This window comes from Micromys minutus (assembly GCF_963924665.1).
Source record: "Micromys minutus genome assembly, chromosome: 31".
NCBI lineage: Eukaryota > Metazoa > Chordata > Mammalia > Rodentia > Muridae > Micromys > Micromys minutus.
This window is the reverse complement of record NC_137966.1, coordinates 26,634,423-26,658,490: the sequence shown is the minus strand read 5'-3', so window position 1 is coordinate 26,658,490 and position 24,068 is coordinate 26,634,423. Positions and strand designations below refer to the sequence as shown.

At 45.5% G+C, this 24,068-nt stretch overlaps 1 protein-coding gene and 1 pseudogene across 4 annotated transcripts in view; both read right to left on the bottom strand.

Annotated features, from left to right (window-relative positions):
- The window catches only part of NDE1 (nudE neurodevelopment protein 1), a 27,410-nt gene extending 3,464 nt beyond the window's left edge, over positions 1 to 23,946 (bottom strand). For 2 of the 3 annotated variants that reach the window (XM_080942402.1, XM_080942404.1), the window contains exons 1-7: positions 22,066 to 22,136; positions 17,055 to 17,178; positions 16,173 to 16,326; positions 13,419 to 13,567; positions 4,333 to 4,469; positions 1,723 to 1,902; positions 276 to 367 (exon numbers count right to left, since the gene is read on the bottom strand). In XM_080942402.1, coding sequence (XP_080798528.1) covers positions 276 to 367; positions 1,723 to 1,902; positions 4,333 to 4,469; positions 13,419 to 13,567; positions 16,173 to 16,326; positions 17,055 to 17,137 — 795 coding nt within the window. In that variant the 5' untranslated portion in view covers positions 17,138 to 17,178; positions 22,066 to 22,136. Of the gene's footprint in view, positions 1 to 275; positions 368 to 1,722; positions 1,903 to 4,332; positions 4,470 to 13,418; positions 13,568 to 16,172; positions 16,327 to 17,054; positions 17,179 to 22,065; positions 22,137 to 23,823 lie in introns of those variants that run through there. The other variant, XM_080942403.1, reaches the window with a different exon arrangement.
- LOC308440247 (large ribosomal subunit protein eL20-like) lies at positions 2,796 to 3,616 on the bottom strand (annotated as a pseudogene). The gene is made up of 2 exons: positions 3,611 to 3,616; positions 2,796 to 3,292 (listed from the first exon to the last, which is right to left on the bottom strand). The product of its transcript is annotated as a large ribosomal subunit protein eL20-like (transcript).
- Positions 23,947 to 24,068: the final 122 nt, after the last annotated feature.

Here is a 24,068-nt window from a genome sequence, read left to right as displayed (position 1 = left end):
ACAGGATGAGGCCCAATCCTGAAAGAAAGACAGAGACACAAACATAGACATCACCCTATTATCCAAAATTACTTAGAGGAGAAATGACAGATGCCTGAAGAGGAAAAGGGGACCTGAGCATGGCTTCTCTACAACGAAACTCCCATCTAATGAGCTAAAGATGCTCAGAGGCATAGATGAACCATTTAAAATTTAGAAGACCTCTATAAAAAGTGAAGAGGGGCCAGGTCTAGACAAACCAACAGACAAAAAACTCTGCAAAGGCCCAGACTTACCCCAACTTTCCGAAGTAGGTCTCCAACGATGTTTAGGGCTGATATCCGGGCTGCAGGCGTGAGTGGGGTCCCACTACCGGAACCGTCCAGACCTGAATGGGCAAGAAACAGCATGGGACACAGGACCCTTCTGTCTGTGTTCTAATGTCTACACTCAAACTTCGGGGGTGAAGATAAAAGCCAACAGCTTTCTTGTTTCATTAAGGAATTAATTGGACAGCATGACAACATGCCAAGAAACTACAGACAGCCTATTTTTTGAATCCTTGGTAAGATTAACTTAAACATCTATTTTTTAAAAACAGGTTAATCTTTTTAAACCAAGACAAGGTACATCTAAGAATTCCATATACCTTGTTAACATTAACAGTGATCAGGATAAATATATAAATAGTGAAAAAAAAGCCACGTTTTGGAGAGGGAGAGACAGGGTCCCTCTGTGTCTGCTGGGCTCACATTGGCAGTCTTCTTGCTGGGTATTAGGATTACAGTCTGGCATCACCACAGCCAGCTAAGCAATCCACATGAAAAACAACATTTCTCACAACCAGTAATGACTCAGTGCACACATAAACCATAACCACCACCCCCACAACACAGCTGGTACAATTGTAGGCCTCACTAAGACCAGCTGAGCCTGAGCCACTAACTCAGCCTAAGATGTGATGGCTTGAATATGAATGGCTCCAATAGGCTATGAGATGCTGCCACGCTCACCTTGATGGTAATGAACTGAACCTCTGAACCTGTAAGCCTGTCCAGTTAAATGTTGTCCTTTATAAGACTTGCCTTGGTCATGGTGTCTGTTCACTGCAGTAAAACCCTAAGACACAGCTCAAGAGACTAGCCTTGAATCTTACAGTCTCAGCCTCCAGAACACTGGGATTACAGATATGTGCCACCAAGCTTAATCCATGATACTTTTGACTTTTGTGTGTAACATTTAGACCTTCAGATTTCTGGCCTCTACTGGTGCCTGGAATGGTCTGCTAGGATGGACCCACATCCTCTGTGGTAGAGGTTGCTGTGCTTCTAGACAATTTCTGTTCTTTATCACAGGATCTGCTATTATATATCTCAATAGCCTGCCCTACTGAGTATCCCCACCCTACTCCCTAACTGAGCCACAAGCCACCTCACCCAGGACCCACATTAGGTTCTTACCAGGGCAAACTGTTTATTTCTCTTTTTTAAACTTCTTTCCTTCCTTCTTTTTTCCCTTCTTTCCTCCTCTCTCCTCCTTCCTTCTTGCCTTCTTTTCCAGGTGCAGCCTTTCTACATAGTCCTGGATATCCTAGGACTCACTATGTAGACTAGGCTGCCCTTGAATTCAGAGCTCTGCCTGTTTCTGCCTCTTAAGTGCTAGGGTTGGCATAAGGGCAAACTCTTTAATCAAAAAAAAAAAAAAAAAAAAAAAAAAAAACCTCCCTCTGCCCTATTTCCTCACCATGTCTGAACACTCCTGGTGTATTCAAACCAGAGCTAGGTCCTCGGTGAGCTATCGGAGTAGATGGTACTGAGCCCGTGGCCTGTACAGCCATGTCTGTCCTTTGGGCTTCCCCCGGGCCTGCCATGGGTGTCCGGGGCTTGTCTTGCTTCTGCTGCACAGCCAGTTCCTGCCGCAGATCTGTACAGGAAAAGGTCCAGAATGTGAGTTCTTGCTTTTGGGTGAGGGTGTGGCCAAAACAGGAGTGCTACAGCCTAGAAATCAGCCCAGAAACCAGAGGAACATGGAGGAACACCATGTCCTCTAACAGTTATGAAAACAACACATGCTCCTTCTGCATAAAACACAAAAGGACTTAAAACTATAGCTCTAACATATTTGTTAATATAATTGTTAAAAAGATGGCAGCATTGGGGTGTGGACAGAACCCTAAGTGGAAACTTATTTCCCCCAGTTCTCTTCTATCTGGAACACATAACCAAGTTTTGTTTTCTTGGTTTTTTTTCCCTGTGTCTGTTGTTGTTTTCTTTATGAAGCTTGAGAACGATTTTATTCGAGCTTAAGAGAAACACCCAGAGCAGGCAGGCTTGAAATCTCAGCAGCTAGCAGATGGAGTTAGGAGAAAAGGAAGAAGAGCCACAGCTTCGAGTGAGGCCAGTACACTCAGAATCCAAGGGAATGGTAGAGAGCCTCGGAGAAAGAGCAAGGAAGCCCAGCATGTCTGGGCTTTGGCCAGTGGAAAGAGATGGAAGGGACGAAGACAAGCAAGTCAGAAAACTGGGCAGACCTCTGCAGAGCTGCAAGCTTAGCTCAGCAACTGACCGCCAAACACTAGATCACCTCAAAGCCCCCTGAACCTACTGGGTGCTGGGATTCCAAGTGTACACTGCCACCTAACCTCTCTAAACTTCCTCCTACTGAGTACAGTACAGATGATTTTAGGAATCATTAGCAGGTGAACAGCACAGTCTGTAACTACTTCTCTCCCCTTCCATGGACGGTCTGCCTATCTTTCCCGTGACAACATATCTATCAATGCCCACTCTGAGCTTTTATTCAGTGGGTCTCTGTGTCTAGAAGGTGTTGGGCCTCTTGGTAGTGAAGTGTGGCTTGTGCTGGTGCTGAAACATGCAGTGGGGCAATGGGAAATTAATTTTGGAGTTGGAAAACTGCTTGACAGCGGCCGGTGGCACTTTCCAGCTGCAATCTCTTCCACCTTCATGATCGGGCTGGAGTGCGCGAGGGCACAGTGAAGGTCGCCCATGTCCCCGTAGCACTGTGACCACGCCAGCGGTGGTCAGGTCCCAGTACTCTCGGTACATGTGCGTGCCCCTGCCGGAGTCACAGCGCAGCCAGATGCCAAAACTTTTCACACACAGGGGTGACTACTCAAACACCTGCCGCAGGACAACTTCATCTTCTTCAGTTGCGATACAAATTACCAGAAGCGGGACTTGGCCACCACATGGTTAGGTGCAGAGATTCGCATCCGGTATAGTGGCAGTGTGTGGCATTTTGGGGTTGGCAAGCAGCACCCCACCACCTTGTACTCCCGAAGCGTGCCCGACCACTGCCACTCACAAAAGGCACCCACTCATTACATAACTGTTGACCACTCTGTAAAATAAATCCGTTATTTGCTGGTATCTTCAATTCTAATGGCTATGGGTTGAAGAGGCCAGTAGCTCTCATCTAAAATGTTTTGGACCACATGTGCCAGTTCCTTAAACTTCGTAATATTTGCATAGACTTTATCAATCATTTGAGAATTTCTTCCATCCAAGGTTTTGTTGTTTAAGATGTGATCTTTGTAGCCCAGGCTGGCCTTGAACTTGCTCTGAGGCCAAGGATGACCTTGGACTGATTCTCTTCCAAAATAGGTATGTACCAGCATGCCCAGGTCTATAGAGCACTCCAGATGGAATTCAACATGTTCTGAAATCTAAAACCCATTTAAACTTGACCGTTGCTTTTTAAACCCTATCTACCATCTACACCATTTGATAAGAAATTCTTCTTAAAAAAAGTTTTTTTAAATTCTTATTTAAAATCTCTGTGAGTTCAAGGCCAGCCTAGTCTACAAAGCATGTTCCAGGAAGCCAGGGAAATTATAAGGAGAAACCCTGTCTTGAAACAAATAAACAAACAAGAAACTTGGACTTGGAACAAACTTGGAACAAGAATGCAGCTAGGATGGCTTGCCAATGAAGGTCCTGTGAGTCTAAAAATGTCATGCCTGGCACAACAGCCAAAAGCCAGCCAGCAATACAATGGCATCTTCCCAGGAAACTCATGCGCTTCTGCCAGAGCTCAAGCCTATGTGGCATGTGTAGGAATTGTTCCCTGAGGAAACATTTCTGAACTAAGGAGGCAAAACCCATGAACAAAGACAGAATTTGTGAACATGAAGGCTTTTCCTGAAAACACACATGAGGTGTCTGACAACCATTCCAATAACCACGGAGAACTGCTGACAATCCAGAACACCCACCCCGGGCTTTCATTTACAGAGCTGCCCCTCAGCTTCTCTGAGGCTGAGGCTGGCTCAAGGGCAGATGTTGTCTTAGGTGGAGAAGCAACATGCTGGGAGAGACAGGGGAAGCCTCTGACCTCGGGCTTCATCCTTCAGCCTCTGCACAGATTCCAGAAGATTCTCCTTCTCATCCAGCTCACTCTCCAGGAAGGCATTTCTTTCGATAGCTTGATTCAAACGCTGCTCAAAGTCTTCCAGGGACATGATTGTGGCTCTGGGTAGAAAAAGCACACAGTTATCCAAAATAGCAATGGCAGCATCTGTCAGTGCATGAAGACCTGGAGGCTGTGACAGCAGAGGTGCCCGAGAGGACAAAGCACCACAGGGCCTCAGGTTCCTCACCTACAAGATGGAGTAATCAAGGCTAAGAAGATGCAGCAGCTTGTCTTGAGGGCCAAGTCTGGTCATTTCCACAAGGCAGCAAAGCCTACAAAGACCTACAGCCTTGCCCATTAGGACCCCAGCTTGTCTAGGAATGCTAATTAGCATTGAAATCAGCACTCAGAGGCAGAATTAACTTTAGTGACTTTAAAGTTAAAAAAGTGATACTTCGGACACTAAAGAGCTTGAGCAGAAGCTGAGCTCCCTAACACCCCGGTAAAAAGCTGGGTACACAAGGTAAGCCTTTCAGCCCAGCATTAGGTGGCTTTATGGCCACCCAGACAGCCTATCTGGAACAAAATATTGTAGGGGTGATTGAGGAAGACCCCTATCAGGGATGATAAAAACTAAAGTTTCAAAAGCTCTGGGTGCCCGACCTCTAGCCAGCAGCCCTCTAAAGGCCTCATCTTTGAGAACAGGGCAGGCATTTCACTAGAACACAGTGGTAAAGGCACAGAAATGGCCTGGAACTTAAACATGGTAATGAAAAGAATGTTAAGTGTTTAACTCTTACTTTCACTAAGGCGCCTCTGTGGTTTGAAACCAGGAATAAAGCAGGCTAAACAGTAGGCACACACTTCATGCTCAGTCAGCGCTGGTCCTTTCAACTTAAGGCTGTGTTTGCCCCCAGAAAGCGGCTGGAAATGCAAGTTCTGCAGATGGAAGCAGGTTTTGAGTGGGGTCCAGAGCTGACACCCTGCTCTTCTCTGTAAGACTCACTGGGGTTCTTGTTTCTTCAGCTTCGGGGGACGGCTAAATTTGCTAACCCACTCAACATTTCCTCCTAACATTATGTTAGTACCTGTTCTCAAAGAGTTTTCAGAGAAAGTGAATGCGATAAAGTTTCCTAAGGTGCCTGCCTATATAGCGACAACAAAGAAAACATTCAGGAGTCTGAGATTTGGGATCCAAAGTCTCCAACATGTTCCACTGTTGTCTGTCAAAACAACGAAAAAGACCAAGCATCTAGGTATTCCTAGATGGAGGGCCATGGATGCTTCTGAAAAAAGCAGATGAACGCTCTCTGAGGGAAAGAAACTGGTCCTTTGGGATGGGGAGATGGTTCACTGATTAAAGCAATTGCTACAAGCACAAAGACCCACGTAATGCCAGGTGGACAAGGTGGCCTGCTTATAATTTCTATCGGGGAGGTGGAGACACAGGGTCTCAGAGCATGCTGACCAGCTAGACCAACCAACCATTTCGGTAAGTCCAGGGTTTGATGGAGAGACTCTGCTTCAATGAATAAGGCATAAGAGCAATGAGGATTCCCAATATCAACCTCAGGCCTCACATGCACATGAGCACACATAAAACATACATACATGCACACTGCACATACACGAAAATGGAAAAGAAAAATTTCTTTCATAAGCTAATGATAAGCTGTTACCATCTTATAAGAAAATACCGATTAGTGTTAGTGGCGGGGGTGGGGCGGGGCACAGCAGACAAGAGGAGGCCGACCGGAAACACCGGTGGCAAACAATCACTACGAGTATGATGCTCATACCACTTTAGGGTCTCAAAAATATAAACAAACAGGCCAGGTGTGATGATATATCCTTGCAATCCTAGCCTGGACTACAGATAGAAACCCTATCTCAATCCCCTGCTCTCTCCTGAACTATAAAAACAACCAAACAAAACCCAAGCAAAGGTTTTTAGAAGACTGGACAACAGAAGGTTCTCCTAGCTGCGACTGTCTTGAGTACATAAAAGTCAAGTAACCCATGCACAACAAAGCACACACTAGAGAAAGCCAGAACTTCCAGATCTTTCTACTCATGTTATAGACAAACAGTAAATCTCTTGGAAACAAAACCACACAAATTCAGTTTCAAAATATTAGATGGGGTGACACATTTTTACTTCCAGTTCTTAGAAAGGCAGATATGGAAGACCATGGAGTGAGCACAAGGTCAGTCTCAGCTATGGGACCCTGTCTAAGTGTTAAGAAGATGCTTCTTCACCCTCCCTAAAACTTCACCTTCAAAATGGACAAAACAACATGAGAGCTGCAGTTCAATGGTAGAAAACTTGTCCAGTCATGTGAAAGCTCTGCACTTGATATCAGATACTGAATTGGCAGGAAGAAAGGAATCGAGGGAGGGAGGAAGGGAGGGAGGGAGTGGGAGAGGGAGAGAATGTAGCTGATAAAAAATGGAATACCATGGCTCCAGGTCATTTAGAATTCAAAACTGAGGTGAACCCGTTTCTCATCTATTCGTTTGGCAGAAAAACTATGTAAGTCCACTGTGTTAATAAGGGAGCTATTTGGAAACTGAGGAACTGGTACTCTGGGAATATAAACTAGTAAAATATAAACAAATGGACAATATGTATCCAAGTCACAGAGACCTGTGTCCTCAGACCGGGCCTTTCCACTTATGGAACCCCACTGCACAGGTACACATCGTGGGAGGTTGCTCATTACAGAGACTCTGATCAGTAAAGGAATCAAGAATAGCAAAACACACCCCCAGGAACCTAGATAAATAAGTCATCATGCTATTAGCTAATGTTAACCACTCAGTAGACAATTACGCATGTGTTCCAAAGAATAAGGGTGTTCTGTATCCTTCAACAGACAGATCTCTTCAGCATCCATTGTTAGGTGAAAAAGATTGTTCAACTCTGAGTACAAAGTGTTCCATTATAGGGACCAGAGGTGGAGGAATAACAATGCCTTTTGTTTTATTCTATCAGCATATATTAATTACTCATAAAGGTTTCTTTATGGCATTTTCACACGAGCATCATTTTGACCATATTGACCATAACCACTCATTACCCGTCTTTTTCACCTACACTCTCCCATTATTCCCTTTTGTTTTCATGTCTTTAGTGTATGTTACCCAACAAACTAGTGAGGGTAGCTCCCAGGGGTATGGCTGCCTTAGAATGAGGCTGCACCACTGAAGAAAAATCTCTGCTCTTAGCTGCAACCATTAACTACCCATAAATCCTCAGGTAGAAGTGGGGGTCTCATGAGACCCTCCCACTTTCAGGACAAAGTGCTAAACAGTATTCGTTTTCTACTTGTTTGAATTTCCATTTAAAAACAAACAGGGCCGGAGAGGGAGCTCAGGGGTTAAGAGCACTATCTGCTTTTCCAGAGGTTTTGAGTTCAATTCCCAGCAGCCATGTGGCTTACAACCATATATCCTCGGATCTGATGCCCTCTTCTGGTGTTCATATATAGAGAATGCTCATAATAAATATATAAATAAGCCCCACATTCAGTTCCCAGCACCCAAGTCAGGCCTGCAACTCCAGCTCCAGGGTCCATACCTCTGGCACACATACTCACATATATTTATACACACAATTATATTTTCAATTGAAATCTTTTGAGAAGGATCTGGAGAGATAACTCAAGTGTTTAAAAGCACTGACTGGTCTTCTAGAGGTTCAATTCCCAGCACCCACGTGGCAATTGACAGTTGTCTCTAACTCCAGTTTTGGACCTCTGTAGGCTTTATAATACTACACACATAAAAACTTAAAACCTTTAAAAAATTTTGAGAGCTGGAGAGACGGCTCAGTGGTTAAAAGCACTGACTGCTCTTTCAGAGGTTCCGAGTTCAAATCCCAGCACCCACATGGTGGCTTATAACCATCTGTAATGGGATCTGATGCCCTCTTCTGGTGTGTCTGAAGACAGTTACAATGTACTTATGTAAAATAAATAAAAATTATTTTAAAAATTTCAAACAAACATCCCTTGAGCTGGTGAGAATTCAGTGGTTAAGTGTGCTTGCTGCATGGGAGAGAATGCACCTAGTCCTGTAGTGACTTGATGTGCCAGAGTGGTAGATACCCACAGTGGCCTCCCACTTCTCAAAGGAGAATAGGATGGGGATAGGGAGAAGAGCTGTGTGAGGTGGAGACTGGAAGGAGGGGGCCTGATATTGAGATGTAAAGTGAATAAAGAAATTAATTAATTAATTAATTAATGAAAAACCACACCTAGGAGCACAGTCCACCAAACTACAGAAAAAAAGAGGGTGCTTGCTGGTTGTTTTTTTTTTTCATCTTTACTTTATCTACATTTATTTTATGCTAAATTTATTCCCGTGCCATGAGTTTTTGTTTCTTCAGTTTCTTCTGAGATATCTTTTTCTTCTGTGCAACCTCCTCTTCTGGCTTTAGAACAATCTGTTCCTTCTTCAGTGAGGATCATCTCAATGTGGCGGGGGGATAGGTTAATCCAGCCATGAGCTCTGTAGTTTGTCAGCACGTCATAGGTGCCTTGTTCACCTGATGTTATCTTAGATAGGGTTTTATTGCTGTGAACAGGCACCATGACCAAGGCAAGTCTTATAAATAACAACATTTAATTGAGGCTGGCTTATAGGTTCAGAGGTTCAGTCCATTACCATCAAGGTAAGAGCATGGCAGCATCCAGGCAGGCTTGGTGCAGGAGTTGAGAGTTCTACATCTTCATCAGGCAGCTAAGAGGATTGTCTTCAAGCCCAGCCCCAGAGTGACACACTTCCTCCAACAAGGCCACACCTTCTAATAGTGCCACTTCCTGGGCCAAGCATATGCAAACCATCACAGATATATTCGAAGACTAGAGAATCTACATCTAAACCCTTAAGTTGAACATTACTCTCTGCATTCTTAAGCATGTGCAGCAAAAATTCAGCACTCTTTTTTGGCCACTGTCCCTGTGTCCAACCCCACTGTCTGGCCTGGGCGCACCTCCTGATTCCACCATTATACCCCACCCCCCCAGTGGCATACATTGTTATTTAAAGTAACATCCTTCAGAATCTTGGTGGCTTTGCGGATATGCATACCCTTGATGGCCTGGGCAGTTTCCCAGGTGTTCTTAAAGTGAACATGAAGACTTAAACCTCTGGATTTGCATGATTTTGTGGGGTTTTCTGGGTGAAGAGAGTAGCGAACCATCTTCACAGGTCACCTCTAGCTGCTTACAGGAAGAGGAAGTGTGAAGGCTCGGGTGCTTGCTGTTCTTACAAAGAACTGAGTTTGGTTCCCTGCACTCACATAAAGCAGCTCACAATCTCTGTGGCCCCCAGCTCCAGAGGACCTGAAGCATCTTCTGGATTTTGTAGGTACCTACACATAGGTGCATTTACACACATAATTAAAAATAATAAGAAAATATCTTGGGGGTAGCTTTGACCTGTCTGAATGTACTAACTTCTTATGGAGAATTGCATTATTGATCCTAATTTACCTGTTCCTGTACCTTCACCCTTGCTGGAGCCTCACTGTGGGTAGAACACACGCACCCTCTGAGATTCAGTGACTGGAAATGACACTAGCTTGCTTCAGAACGTGGCTTCACATACTATCTTAATTACTATCGCTGGAGTAAGAGCCATGACCCAAGGCAGCCTGGGGAGGAAAGGGTTTACCTGGCTTATATTTTCACATCATAGTCATCACTGAAGGAAGTTAGGGCAAGAACTCAAGCAGGGCAGGACCCTGGAGGTAGGAGCTAATGTGGAGGCTATGAAGGAGTGCTGCTTACTGGCTGGCTCAGCCTGCTTTCTTACAGAACCCAGGACCACCAGCTTAAGGGATGGCACCACCCACAGAGGGCTAATGTTCAATCAAATGCCCTACAAGCCTGGTCTTATGGAGGCGTTTTCTCAGATGAATTTCCCCCCTCAGATGACTTTAGCTTGAGTCAAATTGACATAAAACTAGCCAACTGTAGACTGGACAAAATATAAATCCAGAAATAGATGCTGGGATAAATGGAAAATTAATGTACAGTGGAGCAGAGTTCAGTACCCTAGAAGAAACAATGAAAGGCTGAGTAAACTGTGCATCCACATGAAGAAAACTAAACTGGAGAAGCATCATATTCTAACCATAGGGTCAGAAGTAAACATGCCATCCACAGGCAAGACAGAGGCTCGCAGCACCGGGCAGAGAGTTTTCCTCTAAAACGCTGCACTGACAGAAAACCAGCACCACCAAGGGCCCTCAAACCTGCACAGCTCCTGCCCATATTTCTGGCTACCCTCTGAACCTGACACACAGGGAAAGACTCTAAAAATGACCAAAGGCATTTCAGCTACTGCCCACCACAAACAAGCGCAAGTTCAGCTACGTGATCTGCCTGGGAAAAGGAAACAGGCAGACAGCTAACAGAACCCCGGCTCAGGACACATGGACTACAATGTTCACAACTCAACCCAAACTGACTGGACTGATAAAACAATGGAACTGACAGAACTCAAGAGAAAAGACAGTCACTGGATCAGCACTGACAAGACCTTGCTGGAAATAGGTCAAAGGTTAAAAGCAGCCGCGTTGACTATGCTCAGGATGAGACAGAAAGCTCCCAACAAAATGGAAATTCTAGTTCTGAAAAAACAATGTTTAAAATCAAATCTCATTTGATCCAGTGACTGAGTTCAGACACATCTGACTGCATCCCCAGCTGTGCCTGCTGAGTGTTTATAGTCTGTCACAAGACCCTCACCGGAGTATCAGACGTGCAACTACAGAAGTCTGCCTTAATTACATATGGCCTCAAAGAAGAGTGAGAGAACAGTCAGAAGTCTAGGGGAGGAAGGCCCCCTTTATGCTGCTACTGGGAGGGAAGCCCTCATCCTGACTGGGTGTGCTTTCAAGGTGTGGCCTTTTGGGAGAGAAGCACCAACACCCATGTTCTGTAAGGAAGCCCAATGAACTCACTGTTTCCCAGTGTGAACTCTAGAAGAACCATGCCTCTCGGCTTTTGTTTGGACCTTAGGAGAGGTAGCTGTTGTTTTCCTCCGGTGAAGGAATTTTAGCAATATCCAGCTTAACGGCAGGTTAGAGGAAAGAGAATTTTAAATTAAAACAATAGAAACAGACAAGATTAAAGGAAAACAAGTGAAGGGCTGGAGAGATGCTCAGTGTATGAAGTGCTTGCAGTGCAAACATGAGAACCTGGGTTTGGATCCCCAACACCTGCATAAAAGCTGGGCATGAGGGCAAATGTAGGAAACCACCCTGTGTACACGCTGGAAAAAAAAGAAACCTAGGAGCTGTCTGGTAGCCAGTCTAGCCAGAACAGCAAGTTCCAGGTTCTATGAAAATTCCTGCCTCAGAAACTACGATGAAGAACAACAAAGGAAGATGCCCAAAGTCCAGCTATACCTCCAGATACCTGCACAACCATGCCAATGAAATGCACAGACTACAGTGAGAGAAAGAGAAATGGGAGGAACAGAACCTCTGAGACCCTTAGGACAGGATTCATATCTAGACAGAATCCAGATCATACCTCAAAGGAAAGAGGAATAGGGTGATCTTTGTAAATCTGAGGAAGGCCTGGTCTCCATATTGAGTCTAGGCCAGCCAGAGGTGCCTAGTGAGATCCTGTTTGAAAAGCAAACAAACAAATGAAAAAGTATTTGGAGAAAAGCGACCAAAGTAAACTTTCATGAAAGACAAATGTTAGCCCCAGCCTGCCTTCAGCACCTCAGTACCAGCAGCTAAATCACCAGCCACTAAATGGGACACATACCCTTTTAAAGGGTCCCTGGTACCCACTCTCTTTGTCTCTTATGTCCCAACTCTGAGACCCACCTCTGCCTCAAATAAATCTCGTGTGAGATTTGTTGTGTGGTATAATCTCTGACATACCATGGCTCTGACCTGCCAAAGACCACAGTCCACCAAACCACAGAAAACCACACCCAGAGCACACAGTCCACCAAACCACAGAAAACCACACACAGAACAATCTACCAAACCACAGGAAACCGCACCCAGAGCACAGTCCACCAAACCACAGAAGACCAAAGCTGATGAGAACCCAAGAGCAATGACATAAAACTCTCCAGACTCCTAAGAGAACAATTAGATGACTGCAACATCACTTCAAAGTCCAAGTCTGTCAGGGCAGAATTTTGCACCTAGTGAAAAAATCCTCTAAGCCAGCACGGCAGTGCACACCTGAAACCCAGCACTGGAGGGAGTAAGAGGAGTGGGAGTTGTGGATTAGGAGCCTTGTTACAAACCTGAGGCCAACCTGGTGTACACATAGTTCCAACCCACCAGAAAGTGTTTTAAAACAAAACAAACCAGATGAACAACAGCAGAGCAGATCCTTGAGGACAAGTCAGAAAGCAGCACAACTGTGCGCTGGAGACAAACAAGACCCTATCTCAAAATCCACAGAGGGGAGGGCTGCAGGGCCTCACAAGGGCGAAGACCCGAATTCTAGTCTCCAAAACCATGTAAAAGCCAGACATGTTAAAGTGAGAGTGTTTGCAGCCTCAGCATGCCTATAGGGAGATGGAGACAGAAGACAGGACAATCTGAAAGCTCACAGACCAGCTGACATGAGTCTAACATGGAAGGTAAAGACCAGGAATACTCAAGTTTGTCCTGATTTCTGTTAAGTGTGCACCCACATTCACAAATACAAATGTTCACAGGTGTGCATGGGTATTCACACACACACACACACACACACACACACACACACACACACACACAGAGAGAGAGAGAGAAACATATAGGCAAGAATGAAGGCAAAATAAAGACATTTTCAGGTAAGCAAGAGTTTGTCATATACGGTCACATTCTATAAGAAATCCTGAGAGCAGTCTTTTAAACCGAAGAAAGAGGAAACCACACAGAAACTCTCATCTTCAGGAAGGCAGGCAGAACACAAGAATGGTAAACACACTCCATCTGGCCCACGAGCCATTACGGCTTTGTCATGCTCAGCACTGAGTTCTCCACACAACCTTCCTCGTCCCGCCCACCGTTTCACAACCTTCCTCGCCCCGCCCACCGTTTTGCTCTTTCCAGGTCATCGTTGGCTTGTTCCAGTTCCCGGATGTATTTCTGCAGTTGGTCTTTAATGGCTTTTGTCTGAGCCAGGTCATCCTCCAAGGCTGAGATCTGCCGATAACCCTCTGAATGCTGCATTTCAAACTTCTCCTGCAGTACAGAACAGAAGCCTGCTCAAGTGACTGAAGACTGTGACAGTCCATGTTTACATTCCTTCCTTATCACCCCACCATCACTACCATCAAATATGGAATGTCACTCATGGATGGGGCTATCTACCTGTACAAGACATCTGATGGCTTTGGCCCACCCCAGCAACAGTACCTCATCTTCTTTCCTTGAGATAGTATCTCATGTGTGCCAGACTGGCCTTGGACAAGCTATGTACCCAAGAAGCAAAGGATACTCTTGAACTTCCTGTGCTGTCTCTACCTTCCAGGGATAATCATGAGCTACCTACCATGTCCAGTTTACTCAGTGTTGGGGCTTTTGTGCAAGCATTCTCAGTTCCTACCCGAGGTACAGCTTCAACATGACCCCAACATCCTAAGGAACGTCTCTTTCTTCATTTTAGGGTCTCTGAAGTATTTCTTTAAATATTCCTCAAGCCTCCTTTCCTAGACTCTCCTGAACTCAATCAACAGAACCTTCTCTCCAATTTCAGATGAGAAGTAGTTGTTTCCTAGTTAGGATTATTATTACTATGATGAAACACAATGACCAAAGCAATTTAGAGGACAGGGTTTATTTGGCTTCCATATCACTGTTCATCATCAAAGGAAGTCAGGACAGGAACTCAAACAGGGCAGGAACCTGGAGGCAGGAGCTGATGCAGAGGTCATGAAGGGATGCTGCTGACTGGCTTGCTCCTCGTGATTTGCTCAGCTTCCCGTCTTATAGAACTCAGAAGCACACCAATCCAGGGATGGCCCCATGCACAACAGGCTAGGCCCTTCCCAATAACCACTAATTAAGAAAATGCCCTAATTAAGAAAAAAACCACTAATTAAGAAAATCCACAGTATTTCTTCTCTTAGTCTTTGGGCAGAGCCTCATGCCTCTGGCCAGAGGTTGTAATGAAGAGGTCTGCAAGCTCCAAGTTCAGTCCTGAAGCATAAAATTACTCAGTAACTGAAGGGTATGTACGCAGCCCTTGCCTATGAAGGCCTCTTACCATCCCCAGACACTTTATGTTACAACCCTTCCTCTCCACAGCTTCCAGCTCTGAGGCCTCTTTAATGTGAGAATTAGAATGATTCCTCATTGCCTGTTTCAGAGGCCAAATGAAAATACTTCCAGGGTCAACGCGAAATTTGAACCATACATAGACCAAGAGCAAGAAATAGTATTTGGTGTGACCAGGACAGGCTGGGCCCAGGATCTTTGGAATGGACTAATGCAAGCCTTAAGTAGCCAGGCATCTCTCTCAAAGAAAGCCAGAACCCTGATTTTTCTGCGAAGCTTCATAAATCTTAGCTTCCGTGATGAAATATGTATTTTTAAAACCTTGAAACTGCAGAGAAATCTCATCTCAAAACAAACAACCGTGAGATTGGGCTGGCAAAGCGGCAACTGCAGCCAAACTTCCTGAGACCCATGTGATGGAAGGAGAGACCTCACTCCTGAGGGTACAGAGGCCAGAGAAGAACTGGCCAGCACCAGTTCTCCCCCTCCACCATGTCAGTCTCAGGAGTCACACTCAGGTCACCAGGCTTGATGGCAGGCACCTTTACCATCTGAGCCAGCCGAACCATCCCCATAGTTCAGAAGTATTTTTGACCATCACAACCACAGAATTTGGGAGTGCTATTTGTTTCTGGCAGATGAAGGCCAGAAATACTACTCACTGCCTTACAACACAAGCTCAGTGACTCACTCACACATTCTGAGACATTTTGTTACATTACCCAAGACTTCAGACACCAAACCATACACATGCTTTGTTATTCCCATGTCTGCCGTCTCACCATATGATGCTTAGCTAACAAATTAATAATAATTACAAAGTGGAGTAATTATAATATTATACCATAATAAAAGTTATTTGAAATGTATAACTTGTTTATCTCTGGAATTTCCCATTTAATACTTTTTGGATTTTGTTTGATTACTGGTAACCCAAATCATGGAAAATAAAGCCAAGAAGGGGCCCAGGTTAATAAACCTACTTATGACTGACATGGTCCAACAAAGTGTTGTAGAAGAGGACATTCTGTAGTCCCTGTGTACAGAAGTGAAAGCTATATGTGGTTACAGCACTTGAATTGTGGTGATGTAGAATTGATTTTTCCTCAATAGCCATAGGTAGCTAAGAGATACCATACTGCACCTTATAATATACAAGCAGGAGGCTTTCTACAAGCCAGGTTATGATTGTAATTACCCTTAATCCTAGCACTTAGGAAGTGAATGCAAGGAGTTCAAGGCCACCCTCAGCTACATAGTAAATTCAGTGAGCCTGGGCTACCTGACTCAGTCTCAAGAAGCTTCAACTCTGACGCTGCAGCCTCTGAAGAACGTTCCTTGCCATGTCCCCTGTGAACCAGTACAGACACTACCAAGAGGCTGTAGGCCATGTATAGCGCCTGCTTTTTATAGATTTCCACCTACCGGGGCAGAAAAAACACAATGACCATCGACCCAGGCAGGGCAGAAGGGAGTGGGCCTGCTGCAGCCACTTCCTCGCTTCTTCAGCCACGCAACCCCTGCTTGTCACAGCCATCCCTACCTGTACACATGTCCCCTGGGTCCTCACCTTCACAGACTCCAGCTCCATTCGAAGGCGGTTATTCTCTGACAACAGGTCCCGGTTCCTGGTTTCAATTTGCTGCAACTGAGTCTCCAATTCAGCTTCGTATTCCCGGCTTCCTTCCTGGAACTCTCGGAGTTCCTCCTGTGTATTCTCTGCCCTGTAGCAATATTACAAATAAATTTATCACAGAATTAATGATGCTAGTATTGTGTCACAAAGTAGGGTGGTGGGTCATGACTTTATTCAGCTACCACTATTCCTGTTTTCTGGAAAAGAAGACAGTTTGTGAGAGCTGGCATTGAAGTCCACAGCTATAGTCTTAGCATTTAGGAGTCTGAGGCAGGAGGCTCGAGAATTCAAGACCAGCCTGAATTACACAGTGCTAAATCCATTTCCCCAACCCCTCTGCCTTCCACACCCCTCCGTGCTTTTAGATGCATCACTGAAACAACAATTTCAAATGTAAAATCTTCAATTTACATTTTTCAATTTTATTTTATATGTATGAGTGTTTTGCCTGCATGCACGTATGTGGACCAAATGCAAGTCTAATGCCCAAGGAGGTCAGAAGAAGGTATCAGATCTTCTGGAACTAGATGTTAGCGTGGCTGTGAGTCACCATGTGGCTGCTGGAACTGACCCTGGATTCTCTACAAAAACAGGTGCTCTTAACCTTGAGCCATCTCTCCAGCAACAGACTATTTTGATAGGCACAGGTATATCTTCTGCATAGATAAAGACCCATCCAGAACATACAGCGAGATGTTAGAATGTTCAAATCCCAACTCCACCTCTTACAGCTGCTCCTTAGGATAAGTTCCCAATTACTCAGGGGCCTCTGTAGAGAAAGGTGGCCCTGGGGGGGGGGGGGAGTGCAGGACTGACCTCTGCTTGTAGGTCATGGCCAGGTCTCTCCAATAATTTGTTTCTTCCTCCTCTGACCCAAACGTCTTTCCAGAGTCCTCCATGGTAAAATGGGCAAGAGCTCACTCTTCCTGTGGCATGATGTCTTGGAGAAAAGTTTGGAAATTATTAGCAACTTCTTTGGGTAACAGCTGGTCTTTAATTAAAAACAAACAAAGCAAAACATAAGAAAAAACAACTAAAAAGCCCAAACTTCATACTAGATCAAAAAAAAAAAAAAAAAAAAAAAAAGCTTCCTCTAAAACCCAAACTAAATCCAAACAAAAAGTAGCCTACCTTCAGTTGCAGAGCAGGGCTTATGTATATCTCTTCACAAACATTTAGCACCTGGCCCTTAGATCCAAATAAAGATACCTCCTAGACCCCTGGCTGCTCTGAGGGACTCATGGGAGAAGGAGATGGAAGTTATATGTAAATTACTGCACAGTCCTAGGTGAGCACAGGAACAGAACTCTTCATGAGATGCTAACCCACAACAAATAGCCAGATGTGCAGTGTATTGGTTGATAAGTTTGGACACTGATATGCCCCTGTGAAGCAGCACTGTGATTCCCAAAACTCAACCTGGAAGTCGAGGCGCAAGAGTAGCATGTGAAATGGGCAAGAGTTGGGCACAGTGCCTCTGGCATCCCAACACTCAGGAAGCTGAGGTCAAAAGATCACAAGTTCAAGGCCATTCTGGGACCCTGTCTCCAAAAAAAGGAGAACAGGGGGCCTGGGGAGATGGCGCAGAGGTTAAGAACACTGTCTGTTCTTCCAGAGGTCCTGAGTTCAAATCCCAGCAATCACACAGTGATTCACAAGCATCTGTAATGGGATCTGATGCCCTCTTCTGTCTGGTGTGTCTGAGGACAGCTACAGTGCACTTTATGTAATAAATAAGTAGGAAAGCAGATGGATGAGGAAAAGGATACCAAACTCAGACAGCAGAGTAGTAGCTAGGCTTACGCAAGGCCGAGGAGAGAAAGAGCAGAGGCTGAACTCCAGGGCTAAATCACAGGTAGCCTCTCCCACACACTAACAAACTGACTGGCAAACTGTACAGTGCTTACTGTGTAGCCCCAGCTGGCCTGGAGCTCATCATGCTGACTTTGAACTTATGATCTCTTTGCTTCAACCTAAATGCTAGGACTATAGGCTAAACTTCTCATTACATTATTATTTTGAAGTTTAAAACTTGATCTTCAGGAAAGTGATGGAAGATGTGTGCGTGTCATAGGGGAGGTGTTTGTCTTAGTTGTGGTCTCACTGCTGTGAACAGACACCATGACCAAGGCAACTCTTAGAAGGACAACATTTAATTGGGACTGGCTCATAGGTTTAGAGGTTCAGTCCATTATCATTAAGGTGTGAGCATGGCAGCATCCAGGCAAGCATGGTGCAGGAGGGGCTGAGAGTTCTTCACCTGAAGGCTGCTAGCAGAACAAGGGCTTCCAGGCAGCTAGGATGAGGATCTTAAATCCCACACCCACAGTGACACACCTACTCCAACAGGGCCACTCCCTGGGCTGAGCATATATAAACCAGCAGTGCTGCTCTCACAGATGGGAGAGAGGACCTCATAGAGAAGAGTCTGGATCTGAATCTCAGGTACTGCAAAGAAAATGAGCAGGGGCCAGGCCTGATAACTCACACACTAACAGCACAGGAATGGCATTTTCATCAGAACTGTACATTTTAAAAACATTTTAAAAGGAGGAAGAAAGCCATAAGAGGCAAGTGACAGCTACACCTCTTCCTTATGAACCTGTAATCTCCAAAATATAAGATTTTTCTTTTTATTTGGAAATGTCTCACAAACTCCTGAAGCACCACTCTCTACAACTGAAAGCATGCAAAATATCTCATGAAGAGTCATGTCTTTCAGAGTTATTTGATGTTTAGTGTGTAATACATTTTCAAGAGGCACTAGCCTCTTTAGGCTGTTCTGCTCGCAAGATGGGCAAACCAATCACTGATGCTTAAAGGAGATGCAGAGACCTGGATGCAGCTCAGTTGGTACAGAGTTTACCTAACATTCACCAAGTCCTGGCTTCCATCCCTTGCATCCCTGTAATATCGGCACCCAGGAGACAGAAGCAGGAGGATCACAAGTTCAAGGCCATCCTTGAGAAGCCAGTTGAAGGCCAACCTGGGGCACATGAACCCTGGCATGATAGAAAAAAAAATGAGGAAGAGAAGGAAAGAAAGAAGGGGAAGACAGAGAGAGGAAGGGGAATGGGGGGAAGGAAGAGGAGCAGGAATAGCCAAAGGCAGTAAGCACTGCACCCCCTGATCATCCCTAACAACCACGAAGCAGTGGTGGAAGCAACCAGACGCAAACGCCGTAAGTCCTTTTGAAGTCAAGTTCAAGAACTGCAAAGTTACACAGACTGGCAGAAAGTCAGTTTGGACCACAGTGTGTTAAAAACACCGTTATAATAGGTGTTAACACCAGTTACAGTACACATAGCTTTGTGCCTATCTTAAAAGTGGACACTAGAGCAGAGTGGTGGTCTGTGCCTACAACCCCAGCTACAGAGGCAAGTGAGACAGAGGACACTAGGAAGACCAAGACTCTATCTCAAAATAAGACTGAAACAAAGAACCAGGTAGGTAGCTCAATCAGGGGGGCACTCAACTAGCACACATGGGTTTAATTCCCAGTACTATCAAAAACTAAGAGAATATGATTTCCATTTATATTACTCATATGTTGGTAGCTTGCTTCTCAATGCATTGGTGCCATCTTAGCTCTGTGGACCAATCTCTCCCATTCAGGGTCACACAGATGTTTGGTAGGGCTGAGGAGATGGCTCAACCAGTAAAGGGCTCTCATACAAACATGAGAACCTTAGTTCAAATCCAAAACACCCATGTAAAAAGCTGCACACTGGTGTTCTATTACCCCATTGCTGGGTGTGGGGAGAGAGACAGGCGAGATCCCTAAAGCTCATTGGCCAGCCAACCTAGCCCAACTAAGGAGTTCCAAGTACAGTGAGCTTTAAAAACTAAACACACAAGTGAAGATGGAAAACTCAAAAACATCTCTCACAGACTTCTGGTACTCCACACAGTACACCCATGCTAACAAGTACACAAACCACACAAAATTCAAAAAGCAAATTTTAAAAAGCACTTGCTTCCTATAACTTGGTTTTATACTTCTAAGAATTCTTTTCAGCATGGGGTCTCTGTGTGTGCGGGTGTTGGGGTACACGTAGGGCCAGAAGCAGACAGCAGGTGCCTATCACACCTATCACCCCCCCCCCTTTTTAAGGCAAGGTCTCTCACTGAACCGGGGGCTCACATTCTGCTCCACAGGCTGGGCAGCAAGCCTCGGGGCCCTCCTGTTCCTGAAGTCCAGCACTAAGTTACAGCTGTGCACCATCACACCAGCTTTTTTATGTGGGTGCTGGGGACACCATTTAAGTCCTCACACTTTGAAATAAGAACTTTAGTGGTGGAGTCATTTCCTCAGTCCCTAGGATTGGTTTTGTTGGGAGGGGTCCCCCCCAACTTAACTCTACAAAACTGTCTGAAAACACACTCAAGACACACACCTATAATTTCAAATTTCTAGAAAAGAAATAAAGTGATGTCTGAGTGAGCAGAGCTAGCCAAGCTGGTCATCAATACTCGAATACACACCAATACAATACCCTTCTCCAGCCCAAGTTTGTATCTAAACAAGAGGTGAATGGGAGTCAGAGGCAGGAGAATCTCCCATGAGTCTGAGGCCAGCCTGATCTATAAGAGCAAGTTCCAGGATAGCCAAGGCTATACAAAGAAACCCTGTCTCAAGAGATGGGGAGGGGGAAAGGGAAGGGAGAGGCAGGGAAGAGATAGGAGCCAAATATTCACATATGATCTGTGTGATAAAAGACACATGGTGTGCATTTACAGAAATGATGTCACTGTGGGCAAGCACATCAAGAGTCACTAAGCCTTGCTTCTGTCTTCATGCGCTTAAGTACAAAGACATGTCCTCAAAGGGCCACTCACCATTCTCTAAAAGAAAGAACTACCAGCACAGGACAACTGGGTAAACATGGAAATTCCCTCGGAAAGAAAGGGAGTTTAATCTCACCAGGCTCATAAGTTCTAAGGTAGAACTTTAGAAGCAAAAATAATATCCTTACAGGTTAAGTCAAGGTAGCAAACTAAGATAAACCCAAATTAAGATAAACTATAAAAATTGGAGGCACCTGCGACTTCAGAAGGGTTAGTGGGTTGGTCACAGTTCTGTAAATTTCCCTTACAGAACTCCATAAGGAATTCTGTAAGGGGAATTAGTTAAACCTCAAAACTGGTTGAATACCAGTGTGTTGGGGAAGAGGGGTGCATGGTCAGATACCCTCGGGCTCTAGAGTAGTTTGTATCAGACTGTACTTCAAAAGCGCCCCTCCGCTTTTGAGTCCTAAACGGTCATCTTAGCACACAATACAGAGAAAAACAGGTGGCAGAGAAAAATCACAAACCTCCACCCAGCCAGAGAAGTTGAAGGTTCCGGCTAAAAAGTAGGAGGATGCAAAGCCTGGCACAAAACCGCGATGATTTAGGAGATAAAAAGTCGCTCCGGAATCAAGGTGACTCCGGGGTGCCCCCAGGACCTCAAAGAGGTAGGTTAGTGTGCTGGGCCAACACCCAAGCTCTGGGGTAAGCACTCTCACCCTTTATCGGATAAAGTTTATCCGATCCAAAGTGCTTTCTACGGAAATTTGAAACGTCCAGCAGCCGAGACCCATAGGCATAGAGGGGGAAGTTGGATATAGGCTGATACCCGTGCGGCAACAGTTGGGGACCCGGGAACTGTGGGGTGAAGGGGCAGGCGAGGGACTCGGGGACCGTGGAGCGGCGCGGGCGCCGGTCTAGAGGACGTTCGAGGGAAGGGAAGCAGCCAGCAGAAGAGGAGCACAGTTGTCCAGAGCAAGCGGCAGAGCTCTCGGTTGGAAGGTGGAAAGCTGGGGAGGCAGGTGTAGGGGTCACTTACCCCACCCGGGTGGCGACGATCCCAGCGAGGCGCGGGCCAGCAGGCCTTTCTTGCCGACCCGCCCCTCCCGCACCGCGCGGCCCGCGCTTCCCATTGGCTGTCGCGCTCGGGACGCGTCTGACTCGGCCAATCAGCGCGGAGAAGCAAGGTTTGGAAACTTTCACGCCCCCCCCCCCCCACCCCTCGGCCGGGGCGCGGCTCCGCCAAGCCCGGCTGATGCCGGGTGGGAGGAGCCGCAGGAGGCGCGGGCCAGTAGCCCGGAAGGCGGGCGTGGGGAGGGTCTACTGGCGGCTCGGTGCTCGCCGTGCCACGCACTCCGGAACGCCCGCACGCCTCTCCTTCACACTGGTTGCATTTATCTGCTCTTGCTCTTGCCCAAGAATAGACAAAGGAGCAATTGGTCGGAGAAACCCAGGCATTAGGAATAGCTGGTATCGGGTTACACTTGAAAGTGCCCTACCCAATTCCAAAAATGCTATATTAGCCCAGAATGCACAAAGGCAAAACTGGCATAGAGAACGACAAACTTCTGCCCAGACCGCAGCCCCTGCCCCTTTTGGTTGTGAGCCTAGCCTTTAACGGCTGAGCCATCATCTCTCCAGTGCCCCCCCCCCCACACTTTTAAAGATTTATTATAGCTTTCTTCAGACACACTAAATGAGGGCATCAGATCTTACTGCAGATAGTTGTGAGCCATGTGGTTGCTGGGATTTGAACTCAGGACCTCTGGAAGAGCAGCAGTGCTTTTAACCACTGAGCCATCTCTCCAGCCTCCACAGTGCCCTTTCTGTCCCACAACTTTACACCCCAAATAGAATATTTAACAACAGCTTCTTCTGAGACAGAATAATTTAGTGTGGAAGAACTTGACTTTGAATACTACCTCTGCTGCTTATTAGCTGTGTGAACGTGAGACAGGGTATTTAATTACTCGTGGATAAAATGGTTTTTCCACAGAGCTGAACAAGTTTACAACACTTTGTGTCGTGCTTTGCAAATAACAATACATGTATTAGTTAAATGAGCATGTGTCGAATCGTCAGTGTGTCTCAGACACAGTGTAAAGTTCTTTTGTGGGTAGTGGTAGGTGGTTGTGAGCCATCATGTGGTTGCTGGGAATTAACTTCTGGGAGAGCAGTCAGTGCACTTAACTGCTGAGCCATCTCTCCAGCACCTTGGTTTGTTGTTGTCTTTTTGAAACACTGCCTATGTAATTTGGGATGGCCTCAAATTTCTGAGCATTGCCTTAGCCTTATTTTTCAGTGGGATCACAGGGCCATCTAATAATGATTTCTTAACATTAGGCCAATTTAGTTCATTGATTATTGAGTACCTTCAGGCACAAGGTAATTTTACAACCTGGTAAGACAAAGAATCTGATCTCAAAGGGTTAATACAGTAAACAGAATTTCTCATGCCAAATGTTGCTGACTATTTGAGAGACTGGGAAGCCAAAGAAAGGCATATTTAGCTTACAGTTTTGGCAGTGCTGGGCTTGAACCTAGGGCCTTGGACACATTAGGCAAACACTGTAACATTCAGCTGTATCCCTGGACTCTTATAATTGTTTAAAATATGAGAAAAAAAAAGTACAGGAAACCAAGGTGTTTCAATTTGTGTAACAAAAGGAGTTTCCTCTGCCCCATAGGCTACCCAAGTAATGCCTCCTGTCCCCCTTCCACCTGCCCCCAGTAGTGGGGATTGAAATCAACTGAAGTCAAATTCCTTCTAAGTTGCCCAGGCGGGACCTAAACTCACCCAGTAGTCTAGATAAGCCTTGAATTTGTAATCTTCTCTCTGTCTTTCAAGGAGCTGGGATCAAAGGCCTTGTTCTCTCTTTTTTTAAGTTCTGTTCATTTTGTTTGTAGCGTTTGAGCTGTGACCAAGCGTCTCTTCTTTTGGCCCTGTCCTCGTGGGTGGAAGAGAACTTTGTTTAGTAACTTAGGCCTTTGGGGAGTTGAAGCAAATGCAAAGTATCCAGTGAAACACCAAAAAACAAATCT